We start from the raw sequence: 20,970 nt of genomic DNA, 5'->3' as shown, positions 1-20,970 counted from the left end.
GGTGTGTAAAATAAGCCAGAGCTGAAATGTTATTTAAGCTCTATCTTTAAAATGCAACCGAGACATTAAAAAAAACTTGTTTAATGACACTTCCTAACTGTAATCATTAGTCTATTCAGTATATTAATGATTAATTCAGTTACTCTCATCAAAGTAATTTGTATTTGTTAAGTTCAATATGTTGATTTGCTTTGTATCAATAAATAAGTTCACTCAGTTGATTCATTCCTACATTCAAGACTAAACCACTAGAACAGGTTGGATCATTGAAGATTATTTGAATAATTATAACCAAAATTACTAATTATTAAATGTACCGTACCATTCAATAAAAACAAAAAAATTCATTTCGTAATTCTTTTGACATTTTGAATTTATTTTAAATTGGAAAATATGTGTCATGCTAGGTTTTATATTTATTTTGATATGGGATCTACTAATACATAATTTGGTTAAAATTATTCCAGATTTCGTTTAGCCTTTATAAATAAATATAGGAATACATTAAATAGTACAAAAATAATTATATCTTTAAAACCAAATCTAGGTATCTCATCGTTACCTCATGAAATTAACGAGTTAGATAGTTGGTGGGCTAGGAATGTACATTGCATCATATAATTAAATTCAAATTTAATTTTATGTAAATTACAAATCATTAACATCTGGTAAAAGAAACTATTAAGAGATAAAGTTAAGGACTGTATTAAGGTGGATATTTTAGTAAATATTTAATAAATCCAATGGCATAAGCAACATAACATTTATTGACTGAAAATAACCTTCATAGCGAGGCCCAACTATTTCATTATTTACATTCTTGTTACACAAATACGGTGAGAACTGGTAAACTAAGTTGCAATCAACTAAATAGTCAATGTTATAAAATAAAAAGGGATTTTAATTAGTTAATGAACAAACTTGTCATCACGTGCTCATTAATCGTTACCGCAAACAACAGAATTACGCACTTGAGGTGGCAGTCAATACAGTAACAGTGTTGGATTGGAAGAGCTAATGGTATAATCTACCAGATAGAGTTGGAGTGGACAACACAACTGCTCGACTGTTTGTCAATGTTGTGTTGATTAATTCGCGCACCTAGGTGCTCGGTGCTCCTAACGCTGTGTTTAGCAGAGTTATTTAGTAATCGATCATCTGACATAATTAATCAATCGTCTTAAACCAATAAACCGATAAATCGGAGTATCGAAGGACCCGACAACGAAATATTTAGTTCACAGACGATCAAACAAACGGGTTTAAAAGCAAAAGTCAGTTGTTTCTTGGGTGAACAAGGTTCCTACTTTGTTACCAAATTTAAAGTCTCTATGACAAAAAAAGCGATGTTTTTTTGAAATAAGCCTAATTGGATGCAGGTAGAATTTTTAAAATATTAAGGGATCATACTATTTTGAACGATCTCATGATCAGGTCAACAAATATGATATCTCTTTTAAGTTATCTTGTGTAGGAGCATTTCAAGAAGACAGCTGCTCACGCCTTAGCTCTTGATACATGAATCTCTACCATGAACCAGATGTCAATATGATTGCTGCAACTGTTCCATATTAATAGGAGTATATTCCACATTTTACCTTACCCTGTCGGTTAGACTGTAACAAGTCATTACTCCTACACAAATCTTAATTGAAACATTCTTTTCAAATCCAAGATGGTGGATTTCAAGAATGCCTCTTTTGTTATCTTGACTCCTAAACGTTACGCATCCACCTACAGACACGTCATCCTAGATGCCCTTATTATATTTGAACCATTTTAACAGTATTCTAAAGTTTTTTTACAATTTCTATTACTATTAAAATATAGTTTGTCTACTGTTAAATTACAAATTTTGTTTAAACTAGTCATACACATATACACAACGTAGCATATTCCATACCATGATAATTCAACTTTAGCCTACCCCATGATCGCTTGCCCTTCATGTTACGAGACTCATTTTCATAGTTGCAAATTATTATTATTACAGCAGTACTTTATATTTATTATTATTTCTCAACTCCAGTGCTAGTTAATTGTTTTAATGAAGATTTTCTCGCAAACTAAGTATTTTTATTCCTTTCATACAATTATTAATGAAGAAATATACTTTGTGGAAGTATAGAAGTCTTTAATTTAGGTTCTGTATTTATTTTAGACTCGTATTAAAAAAGGTTGGTCGCCAACAATATTATACTCGGGTATTTGACTGGCAGAACAAGGAAACTGGTATTATCCCTTAAAGATAATTCTTTTCAATTTGCAGTAGTGGCAGATAGGTAATACATATTACAGGCTTTTTAGAATACCATAAAACAGTGTGTTTAAACGCTACTGAGGTATAATTATCACTGCGTATAATCACGCTTTCAAGTTACATAACGTTGCTTAATTCAATGATTTTGTTTTGTGAATAAAAAAAAATTGTTAATATTGAATGAATTTAGGTAAAATTTGTGTATTTTTTAACCATTAACACCTAAATTAAAGTTATAGTCTAGTTTGAATGTTGTAATAAACAGACATCATATGCTAATAAATTATGTTTTACAAAATGGGCATTGATATTTTATTTTCAACTCTTAAGATGTACAATGTTTGAGTATTATATGTAAAATGTATAAATTATTACTAGCCAAAGTAAACTGAAAACGCTTTAAATGCTCTAAAAGCAAAAACTTAACTGCCCGAGCTGCAGTGCATTACTGATAAATATAATTAATTAATACATCTGCCACCAAAGAATAAATTTATTGGAAGTTCTTTTTGTTCCCATTGCTCTTCTACCTCCTTCTCACTCCTCTATTTTCCCTTCTTTTACCACTTCAATCAATATCTGTCTCGCTTTTTCGTTCTCTCTCTTAAACTCTTTCACACATTTTCCCTCCGCTAATTTAACAATATCTTGAAATGTACATCATAGAACGACGATATCAAGAGATTAGTGAGTGCTATGCGTAAATTGATCCAATTGTCTGAGGCAATCGTTATTATTTGTGGTTATTAGGCTAATACTGATAACATATTCAAATCCACTCTTTTCTAAATAATATATTCCTCCTCAATCCATCTATCTTTCTTACTCTCTATAGTTCTTTTTCTCTCACTCTCGAAATATTGAAAATTTATACTAAGTGGAAAAAATTCTACGGCAAAATCTAGTTTTGACACGATAGTCTTAAATATAAATTTTGCATGGTTCACGTAACAAGTAAAATAAAAACCTTTGTATAATATAATGTTATACAGAATAAACGTACCCAGAAGTCTAAGGAAGTATGTGACCAGCACAACCAACTCTCTTTGTTCTTGAACGTAAAATCCAACGAGACACAGAAGTGTAAGGAAGTTGTATGTGACCGCACAACCAACTCTCTTTCTTCTTGAGCGTAAAATCCAACGAGACACAAAAGTGTAAGGAAGTTGTATGTGGCCAGCACAACCAACTCTCTTTCTTCTTGAGCGTAAAATCCAACGAGACACAGAAGTGTAAGGAAGTTGTATGTGACCAGCACAACCAACTCTCTTTCTTCTTGAGCGTAAAATCCAACGAGACACAGAAGTGTAAGGAAGTTGTATGTGACCAGCACAACCAACTCTCTTTCTTCTTGAGCGTAAAATCCAACGAGACACAGAAGTGTAAGGAAGTTGTATGTGACCAGCACAACCAACTCTCTTTCTTCTTGAGCGTAAAATCCAACGAGACACAGAAGTGTAAGGAAGTTGTATGTGACCAGCACAACCAACTCTCTTTCTTCTTGAGCGTAAAATCCAACGAGACACAGAAGTGTAAGGAAGTTGTATGTGACCAGCACAACCAACTCTCTTTCTTCTTGAGCGTAAAATCCAACGAGACACATAAGTGTAAGGAAGTTGTATGTGACCAGCACAACCAACTCTCTTTCTTCTTGAGCGTAAAATCCAACGAGACACATAAGTGTAAGGAAGTTGTATGTGACCAGCACAACCAACTCTCTTTCTTCTTGAGCGTAAAATCCAACGAGACACAGAAGTGTAAGGAAGTTGTATGTGACCAGCACAACCAACTCTCTTTCTTCTTGAGCGTAAAATACAACGAGACACAGAAGTGTAAGGAAGTTGTATGTGACCAGCACAACCAACCCTCTTTCTTCTTGAGCGTAAAATCCAACGAGACACAGAAGTAATTTTATGTCAGAAAAGGTAATTTTCAATACAATATCGTGTATATTTGAATGAGTTTTGTTGTGACGGTATCGAATACAATATCTGAGCATTTTTATTGCGTTTAATGAGTGTTAGTAGTAGGTTTTTAACAAGGTGTATAGTATTTTTAAAATAATTGCCCAGCGTTGACGATCTAGAGATGATAAAGAACGGTATAAATACATTCCAACACATTACATACATACATTCAATAAGATAGATCAATAGGATGGGAATAAACTGAAAACTATCCAAATATTGCGTGAGTAGGATTCATGTAACGACTCAAAGTGCCTAACTAGTGTAAAAAATAAGTAATGCGAATTAATATTTTTGATTTTTTTTATCTGAAATCAGAGACAGAATTCCACTCCTAATAGTAAATCTGAAACATAACCTATCTTAACTAACCCGACTTAACATAACATAACATAACCAAATCTAGCATAATTATACTAATTCAAATTGAATAAATAGTTAATTGGATAGGGTAGTTAAAGACTTGTGAACCCAAACATGGAAAGAAAACAGAGATCAGGGTTCACTATTAAATATTTCTTAGCATTTCTGTTGTACAAACAGTAAAATACTGGCATTAACAGAAAAGATCAATGGCTCAATAATTATAATTAGCAACTTAATAATTTTATTTATTATTAGAAGTGCACTGTAGTCACTGTAAAAATATGCAATACAACCCTACGATAAAAATATAATTTCTTTCTGTAATACAAATAATATTATTTTGTAATATAAAATAAACCCTCACCGACTTTACTTTTAGTATGCACCTATCGTAAATTAATTCGAAAGATTCATCCATTGTGGATGATCGTAAAGAGCTAACTCAGTGACAAAACTCACGGTTCATTATGTAACAGACTTGTAGATACTCGTCATACAGACTATTATTGTCACTAAGAGTTATTCAACCCTTAAGATCTATTAGGTAGCAACATTTTAGGAATGGGTTTTGATTTTATGTGGAAGAGCAAGTTTCCAGGAATTTATGGAAATCTCTTCTAAAAGGAAACGTATATCATTAAGTTCAAAAAGAGTATCCAGTAAATAGTCCTATAAATATGCAACAGTTATATGAACTATTTGAATATTCCAGAGTTAAAAGTTTTGTTCTCTAAAGATTAATGCTATACAATGATAACGAGAGTACGCTATAGAGTTGATGTACAATTACTGTAACTAACTTATGTTACAAGTTTAGTTGAACAAGGTAGCAGAAAAAAACTTATTCGTATTCAACTGAATTTTCAGGAAATCCAAAATTGGCCCACTCTCTGGCTTACTGTTTAATGAAAACTTCTTATTGTTAATAACTGTACTTATTTCAATAATATTCAATCAGGTTATTTTTTAGTCTGTAAAAGTATTTGTAAATGATTTCAGCTCTTTGTTTATGGACATACTGCAGGTTGTTCATAAGTATTTAATTCATTATGAATATTTATTCCCTGCAGATTTTCAGGAGTAATCTAGAGCGAAATTATAATCTAGCAACATTAATCTAGAGCGAATTTCTATTACATAAGCACGCTATTTCTTGATGACGAAAGAAAGACTTCTCTTATGAATGGAATCGAAGTTTCTGTGCAGGTCGAAGTTGTAGGGCACCAAAATGTTAACATTTTAAAATCAGTCAGACATGAAAATGAATTTGAAGTCACTGTCAGCTATGTACAGACCTTTAAAGTGGCAACTTTCTGTCTCCTTATCTAGTAGTCTAATGATGATACAAATATTGTTTTTGTGTATTAAGGTCCTTTTTAAGTGTACCAATCTATAAAGAATATAAAATGAGACAAAAATTCTTTTAATATTTTTAACCTATTCGATACCCTCTCATTTCGACCTACGCAAAATTTAGTGTGGCTACACCAAAATCCATTTCTTATTTAGAAAAAATCTCCTGTTTAAATAAACCGGATATTTTATGCTTATACAGTTCAAATTGGCTCTCGGCTACTTAAATGAAAATGATAAATATACAGCATCAAGTATAAAGGAGCAGGTATACAGTAGTAGGTGTGCAGTTGCAGGTATACAGTAGCAACGTAAAAATAACATTACTAAACTGCACATGACTTACAGTTTAGGACCGATTAATAATTTCATGAAAAGTAAATTATTTTTGAGGCTTTAAACTTAAAAATAATATTTTAATACTAACAAATTCACATGTTACATAAAAATAAATGTTAGTGTACTTATTTGTAAACATATTTTTATTCAATTGAAAAATTATACTTCGTAATGAAATTCAAATCCATAGAATTTTAACAAAAGCTATAGAAACATTACCTACATTAATATAAAACAGTTTGGTGCGTATTATACTGTAATGGTATTGATTATACTTATCTCAAAAGAGTAAAAGTATAACGTGTGATATGGAATAAATATTTCCAAATAGAGACATTATTTTTTAGTTTCTTTATCTGGCTTAAGATGGAGTGAGGAAATCTTCAGACAATACCTTAAAATTATTTTGTGGTTTGTCTCTTAACATAAATAAGTAAACATAAAAATGAGGTTTTCCAAAGGAATGTAGTAAACATTGCTTTCATATTTACAATTTCATCCCAGACTTCGTTTTAACTGTTGATGTTTAAATTATGAAGTTAGCTTCTAATATTATTTAATATTAACTATACAAATATTATTTGATAACATTTCAAGCAGTGCAAACTGTAATTGATCAATCAGAGATCCAGATCTACGACTCACAAACACACACAGATCTAATTATAGTTTGGAGGTTCACAAGTCCATGACTCTTCCACTCGTCGTTAGAGAAATCGTAAACTTTGGTGAGTGGTGAGCAACTTGCTCCTGAGCCATGAATGTGTAAGTAGTTTCTAGACATGTATAACGTCCCATTTTGTGAATCAAAGACCGGTAAAAGTTTGAAACGTTCGTAAATACTTAGCCTACTCAACTACATTTAAGTGTCCTATAGAAGTAACATACAATTAAACAAATAGACGGAATTATGCAAAAAGATAGAACTCTTCTTAAATAAGATAATATAAATCAAATTTACAATATTAAAAAAAATTTCAAACTTTAAATTCTATTAAAAAATGTTCAAAAAATGAAAAATTTAATTAAAGAAATCGCCAATAAATAAAAGTATACTAAGTCACATACACCTTTAAATAGACTAGATAGGGCAGTGTACTAGTTAATATCAGATTCAAATACACAAATGTTTAAAATAAATATTTCATTATGTACATCGCTCATCACCAGTAGTTTAGAATTGAATTAAGAATCCAACAATTACTTCATTAATTCCATGTCATAGCTCATTAATCAGACAGTTTAAATATGTCAGTATGGTAAGATTTTCAAATTATTTATTTGTACTGTACAGTATTTCGTAAAAACGACGGATTCTATTAAACTTTGGATCATTAAAATTGTTTCCTTCTTACTTTTAAACAAGATGAGTAATAATAAAAATCCTAAAATTTATCGTGGCTACTGTATTGGGACAGAGATGGATAACACACTACGTCTCATGAATCACTTCTTATTCATCTCTGTCTCTGAGGTTGGGAAGTCACGTAAAAAACCCGAGCTGTGATATTATTAACTAAGAGTGACTATCCTTCTCGTAGAAGACCGAACAGTCGGTTGTGATTTTTTAGTATAAAGCAGATCTTAAACGTTGCTGTATAGTTGTTATTGTAATATTTGTTATTTAAATTGGAGTTTTAATGTTAATACTCGTATTTATATTAAGGGATCGCCTTCGCCTACGCACTTGGCTCATGTTCAGGTGCACAATGAATTCGGGGATGAGACATATTTGGTGATGGGTTGAATTCTGAGATTACGTTTGCCAGGGTGTTAAAAGGATTTAAAAAAAGTCTTTTCTTTGTGGGCGCTTTGCAGGCTAACTGTTAGAGATATGACAGAAAGTTACCAAAAATTGTTGTACAAAATAAAATTTTCTTAAAAAGATGCAAGTTTGATTTGAGCTATGACTACTGGATAGCCAGGTAACAAGCTTGGAAGACTGTACTGGTCAGCATTTCTGAATTGTTAAGAGTAGTTTTAAAAGAAGACCAGATTGTCTAGCTAGAGATTTTGAGAACTTGTCCACATTTATCGTAAAAAATCGTAAAGGTATACTATTTGAAAAAAAAAATTCCTTTAAAAACTTAAAACAAGAAAAAAAGAAATTTACCACAATTCTTAGACCAAAAATAAAAGTCTCTTTGTGATGCTTAACGTTGTTCTTATGGGGTAAAACTTAAGATTGTTTCACTACATCAGGATTTTAATGAATGACGAATTAATTATCCCTAGAAAGTGTCTTGTATGATATTAGATGGGACAATACAATCCCTAGAATTGCAGATAATGGGTGGGGTATTACTCATCTAACACAGACGAATTAATTATCCCTAGAAAGTGTCTTGTATGATATTAGATGGGACAATACAATCCCTAGAATTGCAGATAATGGGTGGGGTATTACTCATCTAACACAGACGAATTAATTACCCCTAGAAAGTGTCTTGTATGATATTAGATGGGACACTACAATCCCTAGAATTGCAGATAATGGGTGGGGTATTACTCATCTAACACAGACGAATTAATTATCCCTAGAAAGTGTCTTGTATGATATTAGATGGGACAATACAATCCCTAGAATTGCAGATAATGGGTGGGGTATTACTCATCTAACACAGACGAATTAATTATCCCTAGAAAGTGTCTTGTATGATATTAGATGGGACAATACAATCCCTAGAATTGCAGATAATGGGTGGGGTATTACTCATCTAACACAGACGAATTAATTATCCCTAGAAAGTGTCTTGTATGATATTAGATGGAACACTACAATCCCTAGAATTGCAGATAATGGGTGGGGTATTACTCATCTAACACAGACGAATTAATTATCCCTAGAAAGTGTCTTGTATGATATTAGATGGGACAATACAATCCCTAGAATTGCAGATAATGGGTGGGGTATTACTCATCTAACACAGACGAATTAATTATCCCTAGAAAGTGTCTTGTATGATATTAGATGGGACAATACAATCCCTAGAATTGCAGATAATGGGTGGGGTATTATTCATCTAACACAGACGAATTAATTATCCCTAGAAAGTGTCTTGTATGATATTAGATGGGACAATACAATCCCTAGAATTGCAGATAATGGGTGGGGTATTACTCATCTAACACAGACGAATTAATTATCCCTAGAAAGTGTCTTGTATGATATTAGATGGGACAATACAATCCCTAGAATTGCAGATAATGGGTGGGGTATTACTCATCTAACACAGACGAATTAATTATCCCTAGAAAGTGTCTTGTATGATATTAGATGGGACAATACAATCCCTAGAATTGCAGATAATGGGTGGGGTATTACTCATCTAACACAGACGAATTAATTATCCCTAGAAAGTGTCTTGTATGATATTAGATGGGACAATACAATCCCTAGAATTGCAGATAATGGGTGGGGTATTACTCATCTAACACAGACGAATTAATTATCCCTAGAAAGTGTCTTGTATGATATTAGATGGGACAATACAATCCCTAGAATTGCAGATAATGGGTGGGGTATTACTCATCTAACACAGACGAATTAATTATCCCTAGAAAGTGTCTTGTATGATATTAGATGGGACAATACAATCCCTAGAATTGCAGATAATGGGTGGGGTATTACTCATCTAACACAGACGAATTAATTATCCCTAGAAAGTGTCTTGTATGATATTAGATGGGACAATACAATCCCTAGAATTGCAGATAATGGGTGGGGTATTACTCATCTAACACAGACGAATTAATTATCCCTAGAAAGTGTCTTGTATGATATTAGATGGGACAATACAATCCCTAGAATTGCAGATAATGGGTGGGGTATTACTCATCTAACACAGACGAATTAATTATCCCTAGAAAGTGTCTTGTATGATATTAGATGGGACAATACAATCCCTAGAATTGCAGATAATGGGTGGGGTATTACTCATCTAACACAGACGAATTAATTATCCCTAGAAAGTGTCTTGTATGATATTAGATGGGACAATACAATCCCTAGAATTGCAGATAATGGGTGGGGTATTACTCATCTAACACAGACGAATTAATTATCCCTAGAAAGTGTCTTGTATGATATTAGATGGGACAATACAATCCCTAGAATTGCAGATAATGGGTGGGGTATTACTCATCTAACACAGACGAATTAATTATCCCTAGAAAGTGTCTTGTATGATATTAGATGGGACAATACAATCCCTAGAATTGCAGATAATGGGTGGGGTATTACTCATCTAACACAGACGAATTAATTATCCCTAGAAAGTGTCTTGTATGATATTAGATGGGACAATACAATCCCTAGAATTGCAGATAATGGGTGGGGTATTACTCATCTAACACAGACGAATTAATTATCCCTAGAAAGTGTCTTGTATGATATTAGATGGGACAATACAATCCCTAGAATTGCAGATAATGGGTGGGGTATTACTCATCTAACACAGACGAATTAATTATCCCTAGAAAGTGTCTTGTATGATATTAGATGGGACAATACAATCCCTAGAATTGCAGATAATGGTGGGGTATTACTCATCTAACACAGACGAATTAATTATCCCTAGAAAGTGTCTTGTATGATATTAGATGGGACAATACAATCCCTAGAATTGCAGATAATGGGTGGGGTATTACTCATCTAACACAGACGAATTAATTATCCCTAGAAAGTGTCTTGTATGATATTAGATGGTACAATACAATCCCTAGAATTGCAGATAATGGGTGGGGTCTTACTCATCTAACACAGACGAATTAATTATCCCTAGAAAGTGTCTTGTATGATATTAGATGGGACAATACAATCCCTAGAATTGCAGATAATGGGTGGGGTATTACTCATCTAACACAGACGAATTAATTATCCCTAGAAAAGTGTCTTGTATGATATTAGATGGGACAATACAATCCCTAGAATTGCAGATAATGGGTGGGGTATTACTCATCTAACACAGACGAATTAATTATCCCTAGAAAGTGTCTTGTATGATATTAGATGGGACAATACAATCCCTAGAATTGCAGATAATGGGTGGGGTATTACTCATCTAACACAGACGAATTAATTATCCCTAGAAAGTGTCTTGTATGATATTAGATGGGACAATACAATCCCTAGAATTGCAGATAATGGGTGGGTATTACTCATCTAACACAGACGAATTAATTATCCCTAGAAAGTGTCTTGTATGATATTAGATGGGACAATACAATCCCTAGAATTGCAGATAATGGGTGGGGTATTACTCATCTAACACAGACGAATTAATTATCCCTAGAAAGTGTCTTGTATGATATTAGATGGGACAATACAATCCCTAGAATTGCAGATAATGGGTGGGGTATTACTCATCTAACACAGACGAATTAATTATCCCTAGAAAGTGTCTTGTATGATATTAGATGGGACAATACAATCCCTAGAATTGCAGATAATGGGTGGGGTATTACTCATCTAACACAGACGAATTAATTATCCCTAGAAAGTGTCTTGTATGATATTAGATGGGACAATACAATCCCTAGAATTGCAGATAATGGGTGGGGTATTACTCATCTAACACAGACGAATTAATTATCCCTAGAAAGTGTCTTGTATGATATTAGATGGGACAATACAATCCCTAGAATTGCAGATAATGGGTGGGGTATTACTCATCTAACACAGACGAATTAATTATCCCTAGAAAGTGTCTTGTATGATATTAGATGGGACAATACAATCCCTAGAATTGCAGATAATGGGTGGGGTATTACTCATCTAACACAGACGAATTAATTATCCCTAGAAAGTGTCTTGTATGATATTAGATGGGACAATACAATCCCTAGAATTGCAGATAATGGGTGGGGTATTACTCATCTAACACAGACGAATTAATTATCCCTAGAAAGTGTCTTGTATGATATTAGATGGGACAATACAATCCCTAGAATTGCAGATAATGGGTGGGGTATTACTCATCTAACACAGACGAAATTAATTATCCCTAGAAAGTGTCTTGTATGATATTAGATGGGACAATACAATCCCTAGAATTGCAGATAATGGGTGGGGTATTACTCATCTAACACAGACGAATTAATTATCCCTAGAAAGTGTCTTGTATGATATTAGATGGGACAATACAATCCCTAGAATTGCAGATAATGGGTGGGGTATTACTCATCTAACACAGACGAATTAATTATCCCTAGAAAGTGTCTTGTATGATATTAGATGGGACAATACAATCCCTAGAATTGCAGATAATGGGTGGGGTATTACTCATCTAACACAGACGAATTAATTATCCCTAGAAAGTGTCTTGTATGATATTAGATGGGACAATACAATCCCTAGAATTGCAGATAATGGGTGGGGTATTACTCATCTAACACAGACGAATTAATTATCCCTAGAAAGTGTCTTGTATGATATTAGATGGGACAATACAATCCCTAGAATTGCAGATAATGGGTGGGGTATTACTAATCTAACACGGACGAATTAATTATCCCTAGAAAGTGTCTTGTATGATATTAGATGGGACAATACAATCCCTAGAATTGCAGATAATGGGTGGGTATTACTCATCTAACACAGACGAATTAATTATCCCTAGAAAGTGTCTTGTATGATATTAGATGGGACAATTTTTTTTTTTTTTGAGGGAGAGGCAGGAAAAGTGCTATTACGCACACAGGTGGCCAGCCTGTAGTGTGGGACTCCCCTAAAAACGGGTTTACCCACTAAAAAACCTCCTCTACTCTTTAGGATTCTAACCTGGGATTGTTTATCACATTACTTCAGGCTAGGCCTAAATTTGGCTTAAGCCCGTGAGGCTCGCTCCTTATCCAGCCGCTCGGTCAAGGGATCTGGGCCACTTCGCGGTCCAGATCGGGTCTCTTTTCCAGGAGGATGCCCCGGACGAACTGTGACAAACAATCCCAGTTCCCCTCATCCTCCATTATCTTTTCGCAGACCGTATCCACCGAAAAAACCCCGAGTTTTCTTGTGGCCTCCAGGCGGGGCCTTTCCCAACGCGGACAGTGGAAGAAGGTGTGTTCCGCGTCGTCGGGAACGCCCGGGCAGTAGATGCAATCCGGTGAATCGGTCTTGCCCATCCGGTTCAGGTACGACTTGAAATAGCCGTGACCTGTCAGGAACTGCGTGAGGTAGTAATCCACCTCGCCATGCCGCCTTTCGACCCATGGTTGAACCTGCTCGATGAGTCGCGCAGTCCATCGTCCTCGGGTTTCGTGCTCCCAGCTGTGTTGCCACTGCTGGAAGGTTCGGGCACGCTCTTCGGATCTTGCTGCGTCCTTGCCGATCTCGCCTTGTCTCTGATAAATCGCCTTCCTCTCCCCTGCCAAGAGCTTGACAGGGATGACTCCGGCAACCACCAGGACGGCAGGCTCGGATACTGTCCGATAGGCGGAACACACCCGGAGCGCAGCTTGACGCTGAACCCGGGCGAGTCGCAACCTATAACATTCCTTGGTAAGAGCGTCTGCCCACACCTCTGCCCTATAAAGGAGTACGGACTGGACTGCGGACATCAATAACCGTCTTTTGCTGGACCGAGGACCCCCAACATTGGCCATCATCCACCGTCATCGCTCCGTCTCGAGTGTCATATATCAGACGCCTAGAACGGAGGTAGTCCTCGATGAGCCGCAACAGATACGTTGGAATTCGGAAGGTGTCACGAAGTGCATCCAACATATCGACCCATCTCGCCGAGTTGAAGGCATTCTTGACATCAAGCGTAACAAGAAGCACTACTCGGCGGGAGAAATTGTTGTGGCTCTCGGCTCTTTCAACTGCTTTATGTACTTCCGTAATCGCGTCGATTGTTGATCGTCCCTTTCTGAAACCGTACTGACGAGGGCATAGGTCCCCGACAGCTACCACGGCAGAAATCAGGCGGGAACGGATTAATTTTTCAAAAAGTTTTCCAGCCGTGTCCAGCATGCAGAGAGGTCTGTAGTACGACGGCAGCTCTGGATCACCTTTTCCCTTGCTAATAAGCACCAGCCTGGCGGTTTTCCAGGGAGATGGAAACACTCCTTCAACCAAGCAGGCATTGTACATTCTCAGCAACAACCCGGGATTGATGGTGAAAATCTTCTTCAGAGCCTCGCTGGGAATCCCGTCCGGGCCGGGAGCCTTGTTGCTTTTCAGGGTGAGAACGGAGGTTTCCAACTCCTCAATAGTAAAAAGCGGAACGCTCTCCACCCGTTCGAAGTCAACTAGTGGTCGCTGTGGATGTACAGGAAACAGGGCAGTGACGATCCTCTCCATGGTGGCGCCCTCCATGATGGAGGGTGGAGAGCGGGCGCCGAGTTTCTGGGTCACAACTTTGTAACCCAAACCCCAAGGATCGGAATCGACGTCGTCCCGAAGTTTCCTCCAGCTATTCGCCTTGCTCCTGTTGATAGCTCGGCGGAGAGACTTTCTCGCAGTTTTGTAGACATCCGACTTACGAACTCTATCTGCAGGAATTCTCGCTCTAGTGGCGGCACGTTTTGCTCTAAGGCATGTTCTTCTGAGCTCCGCAATCTCTTCAGTCCACCAGTAGACGGGTTGCTTGCCACGGCGGAGTTTCTTTCGCGGCATAGACCGGTCACAGGCCGAGACAAAAAGTTCCATCGTGGATGTTACTAAAGCCTCGGCGCCAGCCTCACCAGGATTCGCCTGCGCTCCCCGAGATATAACCTCGGTGAACTTGACCACGTCCAGTTTATTGGTGTTCCATCGGCGTGGCCCATCCCGGGATGCGGAAACTCTACGGTTTAAATCATGCAGATCAAAAACAATGTACTGGTGGTCACTACCCGTGTAATCCTCTACCACCCTCCAGCCAGAGATCCTCGAAAGAAGAGACTCAGACGCGAAGGTTACGTCAGGAATCGTGCCTCTCTGCCCGGGGCGCCTGAAAGTAGGCGTGTCGCCCTGGTTGAGGACGACGAGCCCGGCCCTGGCGATGAAGTCCAAGATGTATTTCCCCCGGGAGTTGGTAGAGGGCATACCCCACTCGACGGCCCTCGCGTTGAAATCACCGCCAACGACAACGTGCCCAGTGGTGCCGAGCACGCTCTCCTCCAAACAATCAATCTTGTCGCGGAAGTCTTGGATGGCCTCGTTTGGGGTGAGGTAGCAACTGAAGAAAGTTACATCCCTACACCTTATCCAGACGAATCCTCGGCCACGTCCGTGACTCCGCACCATAACTTCTTGTGAGTTCCGGGCCCAGAAAGCTGCAGTACCTAGACTGTCTGGGATCCAAATGCCTGGGTCCCTGTCCCGATACTGCTCGCTGACTAGGAGCGCGTCGACACCGAGTTCTCGGGCGAGCTGATTTAGAAGATTATCAGCCCCCCAGGATCTTTGAAGATTGGCCTGTAGGATACGGATTATTGGCCTCTGCCTTTTGCCTGTTCGAGTGCGGATCTAAAAACACCGCACTGACCAGAACCAGGTAAGTGACCAAGAGCATTCCCAGCAGAACCTGTCTCCTTACAGAGGAAACAGGAGAGGCTCGAGGTGCAGTCTTTCTTCTTGTGGCCTTGGTCTCCGCACCGGAGGCAGTTGAAACTTCGGTCTGGCCCTCTGCAGGTACGGGAAGAGTGACCGAACGCTAGGCACCGGTAGCATCTTTGCACGATGACCCTTTGTTTGAGCCTGCAACTCACCCATCCGACTCTCAGGTGCTGGAGGCTAAGCAGCTTATTAGCGTGCTTTTCGCCCAATTCAGCAATTGCCATACGCTGCTGGCTCCGATTTGGTTTTGTCAACCAGACCTTGAGACCTCCCGCTTCTCCCGGTAGTTCTGGAAGCGCCTTCTTTAACGCTTTGATCACCTCGTCCTCTGTAGATAGAGCGTCTAGGTCTCGGATCTCAACTGAACATCTCGGTTGAAGGGTTCGAATAGAGCCTTTGTCACCAAGAGCGGTTTTGAGGGAAGCAGCAAAACCGTCCTTGTCCCTCGATTTTCCCAGTTCGAGGAGAACATCCCCGTTCTGGGTTCGTCGGATGGACTTGATTGTAGTCTCCGTCTCTTCCGGTTTCGCCTGGGTTTTAATCTGTCCTAGGACATCGGCGAAAGATCGCCCCCCTAAGGGTTTGATCAAAATCGCCTCAGGCCTAGGCTTCTTGAGCCTGGGTCGTGAAGGCTTCCTGGAAGTTATGCTAGGGGTCTCCTTAACCGGTTCAGAGACTTGGACTTTCTTCTTCCCTTTTGCAGGCGTCTTTTTTGAGGCAGCCTCGGCGCGCTTTAGCTGTCTCCTCTCCTTTTTTGACAGGCGTCTCTCCCAGTTCCCCAAAGGTGTTTGCGGAGCGGGCCCCTGCGAGTTGAGAGATGTCGATGGGATTGACGCTGGGATTAGAGCAGCTGCTGGTGCAGGAACCCCTACCGGAGCAGGAACTAAATCAGCAGCCGGAACGTCCTCAGTCTGTGTGGAAGCAGAGAAGAAGACTGGATTCGGCGCTGGATCCAATTCCCTAAGCTCAGGGCTTCCCGGCGAAGAACCTCTCTGCCGCTTTACTCGCTTTCTGGCTTGGGTCTGAGACTCAGCCAGATAAGCTTGAGCTTGAGGTGAATCAGATATGACACGGTTCATGATGTCGCGCTCCTGCTTCACCGCCTTCAGCCTGATCTTCCGGCATTCCTCGATTTCACCAAGGAAATCATCGAGTTTCGGAATTCCATCCTTAATCGCCTTGTTCACGTTCCTCTGAGTAAGGAGAGCCTTGGCCATCTCCTTCAAAAGAGCTTTCATTTTTTTCAGTGACAGGTCCTCCTCTTCGCTGGCATCGTCATGCTGCTGCTGAAGCATTTGCAGACCGAATGCCGCACGAAGAGAGCTGTTGCTGGGAGGAATTCCTTGAGGTGTTTCCGGGTTGGTCACCTCCATCGCCAGATCGACCTCTTCTTTCCTCTTTCCGGATCCGGACGACGATCCGGTGTCACTAACAGCCTTGAACGGCACCGGCGGAGGGGAGGTTTTAAGTCTCCTCGTCGGCGTCCCAGTCGTCAAGGTCGGAGACCTTTGCATAATTGAACTGCGCTTGAAAGCGGCTTGCTCCTTCTCCTTTCCATTACTCCTGTATGTAGTTTGACAGTCCATGCTTTTTTGTCACCAGCGCATCGTGCGGCAAGGAGCGGCCCGTTCATTGGCCGAGAGCGGGTGTACCCTTGGAGGTCCTCCTCCCGTAGGAGAGTGGACGCCCCTACCCCAGTTCCCCGGGGCCCGAACCTCCGTTTGCCCAGCACCGATACACACAAGGTGCCGTACGTGCTGGGGGTCGCCCGTGGCAATGCAGAGTCCGATCCCTGCATCCATGCCGCACTTCCTGACCAAGGACCGAAGTAGCTGGCTTCTGACAACACACTGGAGAGGGCCATCGGCAGTGCGAGGCACACATCAGTCCCTGCAGCAAGTCAGGGACACTCCCAGGACTCCCCAGCATGCGCCGGTCGAAAGAAGGTGGAAGGACACCCGTAATGCGGGGTCGAAAAGAAGAAGAAGGCGAGCAAAGTTAGCTCAGAAAAGAATAAAGACAGTGAGCTAAGACCTAAAAGATGGGAAGAAAGGCCCTAGCTCTGGAAGAACTGTGAGAAGGTTCTCACAGCTTGGCTCAGGTACCCCGGGGTCGCCAAAACACCCGTACAGTGGAAAGCCCACTGCCCCTGAGGGAATTAGATGGGACAATACAATCCCTAGAATTGCAGATAATGGGTGGGGTATTACTAATCTAACACAGACGAATTAATTATCCCTAGAAAGTGTCTTGTATGATATTAGATGGGACAATACAATCCCTAGAATTGCAGATAATGGGTGGGGTATTACTCATCTAACACAGACGAATTAATTATCCCTAGAAAGTGTCTTGTATGATATTAGATGGGACAATACAATCCCTAGAATTGCAGATAATGGGTGGGGTATTACTCATCTAACACAGACGAATTAATTATCCCTAGAAAGTGTCTTGTATGATATTAGATGGGACAATACAATCCCTAGAATTGCAGATAATGGGTGGGGTATTACTCATCTAACACAGATAATACTTTAACACATATTACTGGTATATTCAAACAGAATACATTTGTTGGTTTTCATGATATAATTGGCTGTGTAAAAACTGTCATTCTAATTTTGAATATTTTAAATTATAATAAAACTTTGCACTTTAAAATAATTTTGCTACATTTAATGTGTTTCCCGCCAATGAAATTAAAATTCAGCAATGAGAGTATCTAAATGTAAATAATAAAATCATGAACTTAATCTCCTGGATCTCAATAATCCATAGCAATGACTCACACTAACCGATACCACTGAAAGAAACCTTTGAATTTAATTACTAATTCTTTTACAATATTAACTACAGCACTAATATCATAGGAAATGTAATTGGAAGCTATTATAATAATCTACTATTTTACAACCGTTAGAGTCCATCATTGATATACAATGATGTAGAAGTTTAAGGAGCTGAGAGCAATTAACGTTATTTAACCGTTAAAAAAAAAGAATTCAATAGTCAGCCACGAAGGATGAAATGGAAGGGGTTTAAAGGGTTTAAAAGTATAAAACAATAATTTCTTTACATATAACACAACCATCAAACACTCAAGTAATATTTGTATCGCTACTAAAAAATGGAGTGAATAGACTGAAAGGTCTGTATATGGTTACGCTAATAAAACGTTCTTTTATATGAACATTAATTTTCAGTGTGTCAAGCTAAGAAAATAGGATCTAAAAATATTATAGTTTGATACGTTTTTAATACCTATCCATTTTCATCCCCACTAAAATTATCACGACTACCGGTCGATTTCTACGTCTCTACAATATTGTAAGAAAACCTACGCTGTGTACTTATTCAATGTAATTCAGTTCTCGCTTCCTAGAATATGTATTTGACTATAAACAACTAAATTACCACGGACAACCCATTAAAAAATGCAGTATGCAGCTGAGCAGATCTGTTAAAATTTAGTACACACACAATAGCCTACTGACTGCTATTAGGCTACCGCGTCGCCAAAGGGAGTTTATGAAAATGTAAGGATCATGTTCGTGACAAAACCACAGTAGAAAATAAAATTTAGCGACAAAAAAGTTCTCTGGGTACATGAGTTCATCTTGTTCCAAGGAAGAACAGTATTGTCTATCCGTCTGTGCCTTACCTCTTTTGTTTCGTTCTCCCAGGTAGTTCTTTATTTCGTTATATCGGTTTAAAATAACTTATACACGGTATAAGTTATTACTTAGCTCCTGTTAAACTAAAGACTAAACTGTGCTAAGTATTCACTTTGCTGAGTTGACTTATAAAGAGCATTGTCCTGTATTATCTGCTTTAAAAAACTTATCTGTTGAAATAGATAGAGGACATTTAAAAAAAGATCGTAACCCATTCTAGTTTTGCTTAAGTTCGAAATGAGTAAAGATATAAAACGGGTTATATAGGAAAACGAAAATTATTTTTAGTCTACACTTTTTCTAGCTTAATACACTTCAAACCAACCGTCAAATTCATTCAAGTGCGACATTCATATTACTTAAAATTTATTTATTAACATTTATTACAAAATTCATTCATATTACTACGACACAAATTGAAAAAGAGACTGAACTTCACAAATTTAAGGATTTATATACGGTAATTGACGGTGAGTTAACATTTATTCTCGTGACGATAAGTTTTATGATTGCGAGAACAATAAGATATTACAAGAGAAAACAATATTATGTTATATTTGTAGTCCTTTTGAAATGACTACGTTCCGCCCTAAACCATTTCGTAAATGTCGAGGTTTACGTTACATTACTTTCCTAGCGGAAATGTTTCCATCGAGCTCAAGTTGTATATCAGGTTGTATACTTATACAATGTAAATAGGATCTCTGTTCCTGGGCATGACTGCTTGTTTTAACAAGAACATTTCTCTCTCCACTTTATATATATATATATATATATATATATATATATATATATATATATAATATATTTATATATTGTATATTTCACACTGAAAGGTACAATTTGAGCATTACTACAACATTGTTTATGCTCATTTCTATGCAACTTATTTGCATTTAAATTCTTGAAAATGTCTAATCAAACATGTCAAAAATATAAAACTTAAGGTATTAATACAGAAATATACGTGGTCTGAACTTGCATTACTCTACTCGTTACTTATAACAGGTCGTGGTCAATGGTTTCACAGAAAGGAATCACTTCCCTTGTGACTTTAATACAATAGAATCAGCTTTGTTTATTATTGTATGATTTAATGCTTAAGCTATATGAATCAGATAATTGAGATGATGGAAAACTTTAATCACTGTCTGTATGTCTGTTTACAGCATCTGTCTGTGTGTCCATACAACTCAAAAACAAACTGACATATGGACATTTGATATAAACCTTTATTTCTGTACAGACAAAACTAAGTTCAACGATGGTGCATGTCAGTCCATTGGATTTAACAGAGAATTCGTGATTTTTTACATCGGTCTTTTGAGCAACTATTATGGCAACAAAATAAATAAATTGTAAACTATCGGAGTATCTTAGATTTCAATATGGGACATTTTACATAGAGTTAAAAGTAATTAAAAATGTAAAAAAATTGTTAAAAGATTTCTGTTCTACACACAAAAT

General features: G+C 37.8%; 1 protein-coding gene across 1 annotated transcript; it reads right to left on the bottom strand.

Annotated features, from left to right (window-relative positions):
* Positions 1-3,263: 3,263 nt before the first annotated feature.
* On the bottom strand, positions 3,264-17,412 carry LOC124370118 (the record flags this gene model as incomplete). Its single annotated transcript, XM_046828410.1, has 3 exons — positions 15,756-17,412; positions 14,809-15,720; positions 3,264-4,135 (listed from the first exon to the last, which is right to left on the bottom strand). Coding segments are annotated over exons 1-3 (3,441 nt in total), but the record flags the coding sequence as incomplete, so codon positions are not given.
* Between the last annotated feature and the right edge of the window lie 3,558 nt (positions 17,413-20,970).

This window comes from Homalodisca vitripennis, unplaced genomic scaffold, assembly GCF_021130785.1.
Source record: "Homalodisca vitripennis isolate AUS2020 unplaced genomic scaffold, UT_GWSS_2.1 ScUCBcl_5;HRSCAF=288, whole genome shotgun sequence".
In the NCBI taxonomy this organism is placed as follows: domain Eukaryota; kingdom Metazoa; phylum Arthropoda; class Insecta; order Hemiptera; family Cicadellidae; genus Homalodisca; species Homalodisca vitripennis.
The sequence above is the reverse complement of the archived record's forward strand: the minus strand, read 5'-3'. Positions and strand labels throughout refer to the sequence as shown.